This window comes from Anguilla rostrata, chromosome 17 (assembly GCF_018555375.3).
Source record: "Anguilla rostrata isolate EN2019 chromosome 17, ASM1855537v3, whole genome shotgun sequence".
Taxonomy (NCBI): Eukaryota; Metazoa; Chordata; class Actinopteri; order Anguilliformes; family Anguillidae; genus Anguilla; species Anguilla rostrata.
The window spans coordinates 6318897-6333384 of NC_057949.1; the positions used below are offsets into that span (position 1 = coordinate 6318897).

At 46.7% G+C, this 14488-nt stretch overlaps 3 protein-coding genes across 3 annotated transcripts in view; all 3 read left to right on the plus strand.

The window, feature by feature from the left end:
- The window catches only part of LOC135244155 (serine/threonine-protein phosphatase alpha-2 isoform-like), a 23519-nt gene extending 17636 nt beyond the window's left edge, over positions 1 to 5883 (plus strand). The window contains exons 6-7 of the mRNA XM_064316385.1: positions 2760 to 2894; positions 3179 to 5883. Of these exons, the coding sequence (XP_064172455.1) occupies positions 2760 to 2894; positions 3179 to 3292 (249 nt within the window). The 3' untranslated portion in view covers positions 3293 to 5883. The remainder of the gene's footprint in view (positions 1 to 2759; positions 2895 to 3178) is intronic.
- Positions 1 to 14488, plus strand: part of atp2a1 (ATPase sarcoplasmic/endoplasmic reticulum Ca2+ transporting 1) — a 150690-nt gene that overhangs the window by 77823 nt on the left and 58379 nt on the right. The window lies entirely within an intron of this gene.
- Positions 6764 to 14348, plus strand: tufm (Tu translation elongation factor, mitochondrial). Its single transcript, XM_064316381.1, has 10 exons — positions 6764 to 6888; positions 7995 to 8041; positions 8183 to 8321; positions 8632 to 8798; positions 9316 to 9585; positions 9709 to 9841; positions 10560 to 10664; positions 11131 to 11282; positions 13121 to 13240; positions 13919 to 14348. The coding sequence occupies exons 1-10, from the start codon at positions 6849 to 6851 to the stop codon at positions 14087 to 14089; spliced, it is 1344 nt and encodes a 447-aa protein (XP_064172451.1). The 5' UTR covers positions 6764 to 6848; the 3' UTR covers positions 14090 to 14348.

Consider the following 14488-nt stretch of genomic DNA (forward strand, 5'->3'; position numbering starts at 1 on the left):
AAGAGCAAAGAAGAATTCTTCATAAATGGGTTTTTTTAATTGATGTTTTAGCACAGTTGTGTTTTCATACCCATCAGAGGGTCTGGTGCGGACGTGAGGGGGGGGGGGGGGCTTGTCTGTGTACGTGACCACGGGTCCTGCCTTTACTCATCACTTCATAGCAGAACGGAGAGTGTGGTCTGGCTGTTTGTTTGTTTCGCATCACAACCCGACGGTCTGTGGTCGCTGTAGTCTGGGGGGGTCGGGCAGGGCGGAAGGAAACTGGGCTTCGGGCTGTTGCTTGGTGATTCACACGGTGGCTCGGGTAACTGGAAATTTAGTCAGAAATATGGCGAGAATTGTTGGGCTGAATGGCCTGTTTTCGTCGTTATGTTATATTATGTAACTGTCGCGTCAGTAGCATTTTGAGAGAGTGCACGAGGCTTGTTTTTTACATGCAGTTTTTGTTGTATTAAGATATTCTGTAAGTCACTGAATGAGAGCATCTGCCAAACGCCGGTAATGTGATGTCATTTACATTACATTACATTACAGGCATTTAGCAGACGCTCTTATCCAGAGCGACGTACAACAAGTGCATTGGTTCACGATGTAGAGGTGCAAAAGAAACTCTAGAGTGAGTTAAGGATCGTAGTGCCAGAAGTGACCACATCGATCAGGACTCCAACCCTGTAGAGTAAGCTGTTCAGCAAACAAGAATCCTACCAAGTACAAACTAGCACTTTTGCCTAATCAGACAAAAACAACAATCCTGCCAAATACACTAATGTAATCATATTATCCTAACTAGGTACAGTGAGCTAAACTATAGGCTAGGGAGGGGTGAGAGATGAGTCTTCAGTCTGCGCTTGAAGGTTTATTGTAGCGGCTAAGCTAGCGTCCTAAGTAAGGTTTGTGGCCTGCGCGTCGCTCAGGGAAACCGAAAGCGGTCGCCCGTGAGTAGCGGTAAAAGTTAGCCGCGGCGAGCTGCGAGTTCCCAGCAGGCTCGGTGGAGCCTTCGAACCCCTTTTGTTTGAAGACTCAGCGTCAGCGAGGGAAGGTTGAGAAGGTCCCGTGCTCTGCAGTACAAGAGAAGCGAACGTTTTCATTGTTTTAATAGTATTTTAAATACGCCCCTCGTTCCCGGCTGGCTTGTTTTAGATGGGCTCGACGCATAGCTATCGTGGGTGAGATCTATTATCTAAAGCTAAAAATAAAGCGCGACTCGTTTTATGTTCTAACTATACTGCATCACTTTGGGCTTTTTTGAGCTCATAACCTGTTTGGATGACTTCCGTCCACATGACTGCAGGCCTGCAGTGTGCTGATCTCCCACTCTCTCTCTCTCTCTCAATTCAATTCAGTTCAATTCAAGAAGCTTTATTGGCATGGTAAGGGTACACTTACATTGCCAAAGCATTCACTCACATGACAGATATAACAGACAGGCAATAACAATTTAACTACAATAAACAGAAAAAATATAAAATCCAGACAATCCACAGAAATAAAATTCTACATCTAGAACATAATGCATACAAAATATCAATGAACTATAATAATATTACTTTTCTGGTGTCAATGTTACTCCCTCAGTTTGTGGCAAGTGGCAATGTATTGTGCTGCCAAATCCACACATTCCCTTCTTTCTCCCAAAAGGATTGGCAGCTTCTCTGTCTCTGAGTGCATCTCAAATTGTGGGCCGATTTTTTTCATTTTGAGGAAGAACAGTGACCTTGTCTCTCTGTATTTCTCACATTTTGTGAGGAAATTAAGCTCTGTCTCCACCTCTTTAATGACAAATTGAGCACAACCTGTCCTCTCTGGGCAGCCAGGTCTGCCGGTGTCTACCTGTCTCGATAGCCAGGTTGTGTTCACTGAGTCTATATCTTGTCAATATTTTCTTTGTTTTTAAATCTTTCACTGTGGTCAGGTAATCTGCCACAGTGTACTCTCTTTTTAGGGCCCGATAGCATTCTAATTTGCTTTGTGTTTTTGTTTGTGTGTCCCAATAGGTGATGTAATTTTCTTTGTTTTGCTATAATTTGGTTGACTCTAATTGTTTGTATGTTGCTGTTTTGAGGCTGCTTTGTGTTAGTAGGGGTTAATGAACTAAGCTTCAAGACTAGCTGGCTGAGGGGACTCTTCTTTGGGCTCATCTCTTGGTATTTTTTAGGGCCTTGTAATGATAAGAGTGGGGGTCGCTGTTTTTGAGGTGAATCCAAACATTTAACTGCCCTTTTTTGGATGTTAATTAATAATGGGTATTGGCCTAATTCTGCCCTGCATGCATTGTTTGGTGCTTTCCTCTGGACATGGAGGATGTTTTTACAAAGTTCTGCATGCAGGGTTTCTATGGGGTGTTTGTCCCATTTTGTAAAATCTTGCTCTGTGAGCGGACCCCACACTTCGCTGCCATATAATGCAATTGGTTGAATCACTGATTGGAATATTTTAAGCCAAATTTTGACAGGCAGTATAATTTGAGTATTTTTCTTTATGGCATAGAATTCCCTGCGTGTTTTCTCCTTCAGTTCATTTACCGCCAAGTTAAAGCTTCCTGTTGAGCTTATTTTTAAACCTAAATAACTCATTGTTACTGTGTTCAATTGTTTTATTTCCTAATGTGAATCTGTATTTGTTTCCCTGAAATCTGGATCTTTTTTGAAAAATCATAATTTTTGTTATCTCTCTCTCTCTCTCTCTCCCCCTCCTCTGTCTCTCTCCCTCTCTCTCCCCCCCCCCCCCCCTCTCTCTCTCTCTCTCTCTCACACACACAGGTAGTGGAGGATGGGTATGAGTTCTTTGCGAAGCGACAGCTGGTCACTCTGTTCTCCGCCCCCAACTACTGCGGCGAGTTCGACAACGCTGGCGCCATGATGAGCGTGGACGAGACCCTCATGTGCTCCTTCCAGGTGGGCGGGGCGCTCGCTCAGGACCGCTCTGCTATTGCACTCCAGAGCACTAGGGGGCAGAGCTCTGTAAACAGCCGCTGTGCTCCTCTCTGCTGATATGAGCATGTAAAGAAGAGATCTGTGGTGCATTATAGTGTCTAAAGAATGCAGCTCTAATATTACTGCTCACTTCTCTCTTGTGATCTCTCTCTCTCTCTCTCTCTCTCTCTCTCTCCCTCCCCCTCTCCCCCTCCTCTCTCTCTCTCTCTTTCTCCCCCGTTTCTCTCTCTCTCTCTCTCTCTCAGATCCTGAAGCCTGCGGATAAGAAGCTCTATTACACTGGAGGGGGGGGCATGGGATCCGGACGTCCCGTCACCCCCCCTCGAAATTCAGCTAAGGGTGGAAAAAACAAGAAATAACACCCGCTTCACAGCCCCCCCCCCCTTCTCCACCTGCTCTCCTCTACCTCCTCCTCCTCCTCTTCATCACCAAACAGCAACGAAGCAAAACAGTTCCCAGGGTTTAGTCTTTCTCTCTTAATTCTTGATGCTGATAATGCGTAAATGTTTTAAAATGTGAGTGCGCGTGTGAGAAGTTTCATCTGTGTCATACCCCCCCCCCACCCCCCCACCCCACCACACACACATGCTCGCACACACACAAACACATACACACACACACACACACACACCATTACCTCCCTGCATCCCTCTGCCTCTGAGAGTGTGTGTCATCACCATGCTGTATAAGGGGGGGTGGGTCCAGGAGCACATCTACACTGTTTATATGGGGCCCTCCCCTGTTTTACTGTTAAACACAGCTCTGTGTTAGTCCTGTACAGCAGCCGGGGATGGGGTGGGGTGGGGTGGGTGTGGGGGGGGGGGTAAATAATATGACCGACACACGCGAGTCAGGGCTCGGTAAGTGTACAGGCAAAGACCAAGGGGGCCCATTTTGTACAGACTCTCTCCCGCGCTTGAACTCTGCAAATTCACACGCATTTCAGGTCCGACATCCAATTAAATGTTCTGTAGATGGATCGCAGCACTCTTTTTTTTTTTTTAAATTTTTTTTTTAAATATAAATAATCCTCTTGCCAGAACCTGATGTTGACTGGAGAGAGAGAGGGAAGCTAATTTAAGACAGAGACGAGCTGTGCGCTGTGCGCTGCTCGCGTCGGTGCAGAGCCCTGGGTTTGTCTGTACCGCGCCGTCCGCTCTCTCTCCCGTGCCCCCGAAGTCTGTCCCCGTTCTAAACGACGTGCTGTCTGCGGATTTCTGATTGGTTCAGGGTGTCGATTTGGCTCTGAGGCGATTCGCCCTCTCCACTTCCTGTAGTTTCTGTCCTTCGGAGGAGTCCTGTGGCCGCGCACACTCCCTCTCTCTGTCTAGTTAATTTTCTCTCTCTCTCTCGCTCTGGTTGCTCGCGAACCTTTGGTTCAGTCTGGGTCTTTCGATTCATTGTGTTCTCCTGTTCTCCCCCTGGCTTTTTTTTTTTTTTTCCCCCCCTCCTCTGCCCTCCTTCAGTTTGTAGCCGTGGTGACCACTTCATCTGTAGGCGCAGCAAAGGAAACAGGAAAATTCCTGCATTTCGTTGTTTTGTTGGAACTTTTGGACGAAAAAGGTTGTATTTCAAATATTTTGTTTCAACTTTTGGACAAAGAGAGGTTGTATTTCACTTTGTTTCAACTTTCGAAAGAGTGGTTTCATTTCAGTTTTTTTTTTTTTTTTGTTACAACTTTTGGATCCGGTTTAACACGGTCTGCTTAACCCTCACCTTGTGACCATGAGAACGGAGCCCCTCCCCCCTCCGGGTCATTGGCCGGGTTTAACCCAGACCAGCGCTGTCCCGCGTTTCTGGCCGAGCTGCACACTCGAGCAGCGGAGACTTACTTATAGCGCCCTCTGCTGTCCGTTACGTGTACTTGCACATGGTGGTGTTGCTCCAGGATTACTGATTTGAGAAGACAGACGGCAACTAATTACCACAACTTAGACACACTTTACCGGTCGGGAACATCTCTTAGTGTTTACCGCTGGAGGACCAGGGTACAATAGTTTTTTTTTACGTTTGTGCGGATAAATGAGGTCTGGCTATAATTAGAGACCGCCGTCTAACTCCTGACCCCCGCTTGTTGTGACACCAGGACGAAAGCTGGCGTTTGGATTGGTGGATGCATTGAGAGTCTCCCTTTGAAACCTTAGACGGCAGGATATAGCGTGCGAAAGTTCCGCACGGAGGGGCTTTTATCATTGTAGCATAGCAAGTTGGCCATGGAGAAAATGTCATCGTTCACAGCGTCATTTTGTACGTGCAGCTTTCTCGTGCTATCGCTTTTTTCTTTCTTCTTTCCTCTTTTTTTTTTAACCTAGAAGGTGAGGCTTTAAGTTTGTAATACTGCTTTACTGTAATACAGACAATCCGATGTGTTGGAAGCGTACGTATTTTAAAGGCAAGCCTGAACTCTATGTATACAAAAACCAACAGGACAAGTACAGTCTATCACAATGTTCCTGACGTGTAAGGTTAGGGGATCATGTTACATGAGTATACTTCTTAAATTCCCTCACTTTCTCCAAGCCATTAGGAGTATGATGTCGCTAGACAAAGACAAGCAAAGATCCAGTGAGAATGCAAGGGTTTGTTACAAGTCGTAACAATGAATTTTATTACTATTATTAGACTTCAAGTAAGAATCTACAGTCTTTTTTTCTTTTTTACCGGACAGAGAGAAGTAGGGTAATGTAGATAATGTGAGTTTGTAAATGTTTTTTTTTTTGTTTTGTTTTTTTGTTTTTTTTCCTTTTTCAACCAATCAGGGACCTTTTCCCCCATGCACTGTTGCTGGGTAGAATTCAGACGTTTAAGCAGAATAATTGCGATAAATGAATCAATAGGTTTAAAAAAAATAAAATATGCTATTTTTTATTTTTTATGTAATTTGTTTTCCAACCAATCACAGATCTTGTCTCTCTGTTACCAGGTAGAAAATAAAAATAGTGTATTTGTATTCTGGTGCTTTTGTGTCTTCATTTCAATAGTTTACCTCATTGAACCAACTTGATGTTATTTTAATTAAATTTTTTGAACTTGTGTAGCATATTATGAGGGCAAAGGCCTGGTTTTCCAAACTACAGTGAACAGTTTTGAGGAGGAAAGGCCAGCAAAGAGCTACTGAAGCAGATAACACTACTCCAACCTGGGCTGAATCTGTGTCGTCGTCACCCTTAATCTGATGCATCCAAAATGGCTGCCACCAGAATACTGTCCCAGGTCATTCCAGGTAGGCTTTACGATAAATCAGTTGAGCTAATTTTTTTTAATTGGTTAAGATGCTATTGGACAGTTTGGCCTGTTGGTACTCACCAGAACTAGGCCTATGCTTAAATGATGAACAAGAGGTCTACTCCCAGATCTTCCTCTGAGTCTGCCCGGATTTCAAGCCCACTGGCGTGGAAGCATTCATAACTAATTTTAGTTTTAGGCTTTGGAATTTAAAAAATAGATCCCAAGGACTTTAATTGGCATGACTAGAATATGTCAGAACCCTAATGTGTTTTCAAAAAGTGTTTTATTTGGCCACTGCTTTGCAATGTAAACCAACGGCAATATTGCTTTTTTGGAACTAGCTGCAATACCTCAGCCAGCCACTAGGATGGAACGGGCTTCAGAAGCTTAAGAACTCATGAACCTGATTGAAACTGAATACAAAAAAATCGCAGAACGTGAAATATCCCTTGAAATAGACAGTAATCTACACCCGTGTGCAAGCAATATATGGCTATAAGTACAAATACATTCGAACTTCTGGGCTTCACTTTAAAACATTCTTACGGGAATCAAACGTGAGTTTCCTATACGCTCTGTCCCGCTGACCGCCGCTGACCGTGTGGAGCGCATGCTCAGAGGACCTATGTCGCTTTTTAGTGACGTCATTCGACGAGCGCAGTAAGCGCATTTGTGGAATTGTTCAACATGGCGGCGTTGGCTGGGCTACGTGCGTGTCTTCCCTCCGGTAAGTAACATCGCCTAAACATTATTCGTATTTCGGAATAAAATTTCGGAGAAACTGCAATGTAGCTTCGTAGAATGTGAATTGGGTACTCTGTGAGATCTGGTGCTGTGCGCACATATCTGAACACTGGCATTTAGAAGAGTGTCTGTACTGGTTAGCTATCAAGCTAGTGATGCTGATCCAATGTAAAGGTCATTTTAGCTACGTATTGCAGTGCACTCCGTTAAGTAACCGTATTAAATGTCATGTCATTACAAATACAGCTTAATAGCGATAGCTTATTTTTACGTCAATGTTTTAAATTTTGTATACATTTTGCGCGTACTAAAAGGATTTATCTAGCTCAGGCTAGCCAAAGGTGTCAGTGTTGGTGTTGCTTTTTTGCTGTCAGTCTAGCGGTAGGAGTACAATTTTTGGAATTTCCTACCAGTAGGAATCAAGAGTTATAAGGCACAAAACGGTGGAAAAATCTCAAACATGTCTTTATTTTATGAATAAAACGACGCTGAATGTGTTATAAAGCCGATTTAATATCATCATGTGACCACACACAATTGACAGTCTTGTAAGTAGGACCACTCGCTAGATGGGGTTGTGGCTGTGTGTGGTTTCAAAATGTTGTGTCGATATTAGCAGTTATTCGCGACAAAATGCACTGTGTAGTGCGAAGTCAAAAATGCTGTTTAAAGCTATGGATACTTTAGCAACAACCGAAACTTATTATCACTATAGCAGTTCTAAGCATTATTATAATCTTCCGCTACTGAATTAATTTAAACAGTGTTGTATAAATGGGTGAGCTGTAAAAAACAAAAACAAAATAAACTTGAAGGCCTGTAATGTGTGCCCTGCTCATTGTTAAGCTCTGTAGTGAACACAAAGTTAGCATCATTAGTATGTTTACTTACATAATGAGGTTCACATCATTATTATACATTTAGTTGCAGAACAAGGGTAGAATCATTATTATACATTTACTTGCATAACGAGGTTCATATGTGTATATATATGTTTAGTTGCAGAAAAAGATCAGCATCATTGCTATTCATTTACTTGCATACTGTGTTGCACTTTGGCATTCACTCATCTCCCCCATTCTCCTGCAGTACTCCAGTTCTCCACATCAGGCCTATTGCACAGCTCTTTTAAAGTGGTGAGTGTCCTCCTCTTGCAGTCCTTGATTTTCATCACAAGGAGGCATCATTTAAGTGCCCCACTCACCTAGTGCACTAGTGAACAGGCCGCAGTGGCCAGTATAGGCGCTGTGTTGATTGAGCCATCTTTCTTGTCTCAGTGTGCGGTGCCTCTAAGCAGGAGGGGCTTTGCTGCGGAGGCGAAGAAGGTGTACACGAGAGAGAAGCCTCACGTGAACATCGGCACCATCGGTCACGTCGACCACGGCAAGACCACGCTCACCGCAGCCATTACTAAGGGTAACCATTGTGATGTCACGTTCAGTAGAACCGCCTCCGCCTGCTTCAGATGCAAGCTCTGGACCCACCGATCGTTCAGTGGCTTCCTTGGCTTTGAAATTTAATTGAAAATACACTAGTTTTAAGAATCTGAGTTATTTATGAATTGGTATCATGCTGTAATTCACTTTCCCAGTTGTGATTCCTTAGCTAAGATTTTGAAAGAGTAGATGTAAAATGTGAGCATAATACATTTTGTAACGCTCATAGCTGCTCATTGTATGCTTTTCCCACCAAGCCCTCTTGTGTGCGTGTGTTGCTCTCCCCTCAGTGCTGGCTGAAGCTGGAGGTGCCCGCTATAAGAAGTACGAGGACATAGACAACGCCCCGGAGGAGAAGGCCAGAGGAATCACCATCAACGCGTCCCACGTGGAGTACACCACCGCCAACCGGCACTACGGGCACATCGACTGCCCTGGCCATGCCGACTACGTCAAGGTACTGTCGGCGCAGCGAGAGAGAGCCTGCGTGTAATGGTGCATATACTGGTCATAGTGCATACAATACTATACCATAATATCACTTATGTCCCCTGTAAAACGTGATCTCCCACACATGCACACAAGCACTCACATGCACACACACACACACATACACGCAGCGCAGTGACTCTTGCCTCCCGTAGAACATGATCTCACACACACACACACACACTCTCACAGCGCAGTGACTCTCCTCCCCTGTAGAGCTCTATTTCACACACACAATCACACACACACACACACACACACACACACACACACACACACACACACACACACACACACATACACTTGCACACAAACAGACACAGACATACAGATACAAGCACACACACACACACACAGACACACACATTGCAGTGACTCTCCTCTCCTATAGAACACTATCTCACACACACGCACACACACTCTCAAACACGCTCACACACACACACACACACGCACACAGCGCAGTGACCCCCCTCTTCCCGCAGAACATGATCACGGGCACGGCGCAGCTGGACGGATGCATCCTGGTGGTGGCGGCGACGGACGGGCAGATGCCGCAGACGCGGGAGCACCTGCTGCTGGCGCGGCAGATCGGCGTGGAGCACGTGGTGGTGTACATCAACAAGGCCGACGCCGTGGACGACCCCGAGATGCTGGAGCTGGTGGAGCTGGAGATCCGGGAGGTGCTCACCGAGTTCGGCTACGACGGCGAGAACACGCCCATCGTCACCGGCTCCGCCCTCTGCGCCCTGGAGGTAACTGGGGGAGGAGGAGGAGGGGCTGTGGTTCGCGGTGCTGTCCTGCCATTGGCTGGTATTGCTGTGAGTGACGGTAAATGCGTGGAGCTGAGTTCCCGCCCCCCCCCCTCGCTCTCTCAGAACAGGAACCCGGAGATGGGCGTGGACACTGTGATGCGGCTGCTGGACGTGGTGGATACCTACATCCCCCTGCCCAAGAGGGAGCTGGACAAGCCCTTCCTCCTGCCCATTGAGGGAGTGTACTCCATCCCCGGTATGCACGTGGCCTGCAATGGGTGGGGTTTGTCAGTGCTGCGCTGGGCGGGGCCTATCAGTGTTGCTCTGGGTGGGGCCTGTCAGTCCTGCGCTGGGTGGGGTTTGTCAGTCCTGCGCTGAGTGGGGCTTGTCAGTGCTGCGCTGGGCGGGGTCTGTCAGTCCTGCGCTGGGCGGGGTCTGTCAGTCCTGCGCTGGGTGGGGTCTGTCAGTGCTGCGCTGGGTGGGGACCTGTCAGTGCTGCACTGGGTGGGGACTGTCATTGTGCTGGGTGGGGTTTGTCAGTTCTGCGCTGGGTGGGGTTTGTCAGTCCTGCGCTAGGTGGGGTCTGTCAGTCCTGCGCTGGGTGGGGCCTGTCAGTCCTGCGCTGGGTGGGGTCTGTCAGTACTGCACTGGGTGGGGTCTGTCAGTCCTGCAGTGGGTGGGGCCTGTCAGTGCTGCGCTGGGTGGGGTCTGTCAGTCCTGCACTGGGTGGGGCTCTGTCAGTCCTGCGCTGGGTGGGGTCTGTCAGTGCTGCGCTGGGTGGGGTCTGTCAGTCCTGTGCTGGGTGGGGCCTGTCTGTGCTGCTCTGGGTGGGGCCTGTCAGTCCTGCGCTGGGTGGGGGCCTGTCTGTGCTGCTCTGGTTGGGGTCTGTCAGTACTGCTTTGGGCAGGCACTGATAATCTCATTTACTTGTGTCCTGAAAGAATGCTGAATGTCTCTGTCCCTCCCTCCCTCAGGCAGAGGTACGGTGGTAACCGGGACGTTGGAGAGGGGGGTGATTAAGAAGGGCGATGACTGTGAGTTTGTGGGACGCAACCGGTCCTTCAAGTCTGTGGTGACAGGTCAGTTTTGGTCCTAACCTCCCTCACATTTTCACATGTGCTTTATTGGGTTGACAAGAATACATTTGCTCTGCTAAAGCATTCTGGGAGAAAAAAAGGAAATTAAATCTGAACAGGTATTTGGCAACTCAGTCTTTTTTCAAGCCTTACGCCAAGTTTCCAACCAAGTTAGACGGCTTTCTAGCTTGTGTGCTTTCAGGGTGCTGTTGCCATAGGTCAAAGAGTAAAGTGTCTTTTCCAGAGGCCTAGGGTTTGTTTGTATTGCACGTTTGTTTGAATCTACCATTGATATCCAATGTGTATTGTTTTTACCTGTTCCGATTCTTTTTTGATTACCAGTTGTTGTGATAACAATTTTGTTGATTACGTTTGTTGAATTATACAGTTTTGTTGAGATTATGACATCTTTTTCTGAGATAATCACAGTTTTGTTTGGATTATCAGAGCTCTGTTTGGACTGTCACAGGGGTGGAGATGTTCCACCAGTCCCTGGAGAGGGCGGAGGCGGGGGACAACCTGGGCGCTCTGGTCAGGGGGCTGAAGAGGGAGGACGTGAAGAGGGGGATGGTCATGAGCAAGCCCGGCTCCATCCAGCCTCACCGAAAAGTGCAGGCACAGGTGTGTCATCACCGTCCCGCTGCTCACCTGCACAGCTTCACTGTCTCAAGAGTCTGTGTGTTTAATGAGATCTTTACTGTCTCTCAAGAGCAGAGAGTCTGTGTGTTTAATAAGCTCTTTACTGTCTAAAGAGCAGAGTCTGTGTGTTTAATGAGCTCTTTACTGTCTCTCAAGAGCAGAGAGTCTGTGTGTTTAATAAGATCTTTACTGTCTCAAGAGCAGAGAGTCTGTGTGTTTAATAAGATCTTTACTGTCTCTCAAGAGCAGAGAGTCTGTGTGTTTAATAAGATCTTTACTGTCTCAAGAGCAGAGAGTCTGTGTGTTTAATGAGCTCTTTACTGTCTCAAGAGCAGAGAGTCTGTGTGTTTAATAAGATCTTTACTGTCTCAAGAGCAGTGTGTTTAATAAGATCTTTACTGTCTCTCAATAGCAGAGTCTGTGTGTTTAATAAGATCTTTACTGTCTCAAGAGCAGAGAGTCTGTGTGTTTAATAAGCTCTTTACTGTCTCTCAAGAGCAGAGAGTCTGTGTGTTTAATAAGATCTTTACTCTCTCAAGAGCAGAGAGTCTGTGTGTTTAATAAGCTCTTTACTGTCTCAAGAGCAGAGAGTCTGAGTGTTTAATGAGCTCTTTACTGTCTCTCAAGAGCAGAGAGTCTGTGTGTTTAATGAGCTCTTTACTGTCTCTCAAGAGCAGAGAGTCTGTGTTTAATAAGATCTTTACTCTCTCAAGAGCAGAGAGTCTGTGTGTTTAATGAGCTCTTTACTGTCTCTCAAGAGCAGAGATTCTGTGTGTTTAATGAGCTCTTTACTGTCTCAAGAGCAGAGAGTCTGTGTGTTTAATAAGATCTTTACTGTCTCAAGAGCAGAGAGTCTGTGTGTTTAATTAGCTCTTTACTGTCTCTCAAGAGCAGAGAGTCTGTGTGTTTAATGAGCTCTTTACTGTCTCAGAGAGAGAGTCTGTGTTTATAATCTTACCTCTCAGAGCGAGAGTTGTGTGTTTAATAAGATCTTGTCTGGTCTCTCAAGAGCGAGAGGTGTTTTAATAAGATCTTTACTGTCTCAGCAAGGTGTTATAATTCTCAGAGAGAGATCTGTGGGTCATACTCTGTACCTGTGTCTCAGGTGTATATTCTCAGTAGAGCGGCTCTGTGGGTCATACTCTGTACCTGTGTCTCAGGTGTATATTCTCAGTAGAGAGACTCTGTGGGTCATACTCTGTACCTGTGTCTCAGGTGTATATTCTCAGTAGAGAGGCTCTGTGGGTCATACTCTGTACCTGTGTCTCAGGTGTATTCTCAGTAGAGACTCTGTGGGTCATACTCTGTACCTGTGTCTCAGGTGTATATTCTCAGTAGAGAGACTCTGTGGGTCATACTCTGTACCTGTGTCTCAGGTGTATATTCTCAGTAGAGAGACTCTGTGGGTCACACTCTGTACCTGTGTCTCAGGTGTATATTCTCAGTAGAGAGACTCTGTGGGTCATACTCTGTACCTGTGTCTCAGGTGTATATTCTCAGTAGAGAGACTCTGTGTGGGTCACACTCTGTACCTGTGTCTCAGGTGTATATTCTCAGTAGAGAGACTCTGTGGGTCACACTCTGTACCTGTGTCTCAGGTGTATATTCTCAGTAGAGAGACTCTGTGTGGGTCACACTCTGTACCTGTGTCTCAGGTGTATTCTCAGTAGAGAGACTCTGTGGGTCACACTCTGTACCTGTGTCTCAGGTGTGTATTCTCAGTAGAGAGACTCTGTGTGGGTCACACTCTGTACCTGTGTCTCAGGTGTATATTCTCAGTAGAGAGACTGTGTGGGTCATACTCTGTACCTGTGTCTCAGGTGTATATTCTCAGTAAAGAAGAGGGTGGTCGACACAAGCCCTTCATGTCCAACTTCATGCCAGTGATGTACTCCCTGACCTGGGATATGACCTGCAGGATCAGCCTTCCCTCAGGCAAGGTAAGCTCCTCTCAGACCCGCCTGAGGTCATGTGACCTGCAGGATCAGTCTTTCCCCAGGTAAGGTGAGCCCCGCTCAGACCCACCTGAGGTCATGTGACCTGCAGGATCAGCCTTCCCTCGGGAAAGGTGAGCTCCTCTCAGACCAGCCTGAGGTCATGTGACCTGCAGGATCAGCCTTCCCTCAGGCAAGGTGAGCCCCGCTCAGACCCGCCTGAGGTCATGTGACCTGCAGGCCAGTCTGTGGACTCTTTATGAAAGTGTCTACGTCACTGTTCACACTGAGTGATGTCTGGAGACACGCTTTGTACTACTCTCAAAAATGTTTTTTTCTTTTTCTTCCCACCATGCTGTGTACTTGCTTTAAAGGTCCCTTGTCACTGTTTTTTGGCAATTTCATATTCTGCCAAACATGTTTATAAAGTTTTATAGGAGAATTTTTTTTCATTCAGGCAGATTCATGTTCATTATGCTTTCCAACACAAGCCGTTTCCATGCAACATTAGCATGTATTAGCATTTTTATTATTATTATTATTATTATTATTATTATTCATGTTTTAAGGCTGCGTCTCTGATTGGCTGTCGCTACGGCGATGCTGCGGGAGAGGCGTGCGCTGGGGTGGGCGTGGCTGTGGCGCGCGTCGCTCCTCATCCCTCCCCTTTCCTCCCCGTCTCAGGAAATGGTCATGCCCGGGGAGGACGCGTCGTTGACCCTTGACCTCCGGCAGCCCATGGTCCTGGAGAAGGGCCAGCGCTTCACGTTGCGAGACGGCAACCGGACCATCGGCACGGGCCTGGTCACCGACGTACTGCCCGAGACCCCGGGCGAGAACATCAAATGGGGCTGAGGGGGGAGACCGGGGGGGAGGGAGGGGGAGTGTATCTATACATAGATTTACAGCCACTGAACAGCGATGGGCCGACAGACTTTCAGACAGACTGGGGCTTGGGGGGGGGGGGGGAGGACCACGATTGCTTGCATTCTTACTGAAATATTCTGGACGACACTGTACGAGCTATGGACAATGATGAAACCGGAGTCTTTCTGTCCGAAGGCAGAACCAAAAAATGAGTTTCTTGTGTAATAAAAATGTATTTACCACACGACACCGAAACATGCTTGTCAGTTTTCTGAGAGCTGCTCTGAAATGCGGTTTGTGCTAATTCAACAACGTCCAAGTGCTTCTGGACCGCGGCGCAAACAGGACCCGGTGTTTTAAAGACTGTTTTGGTGTGAAGCGCAAATG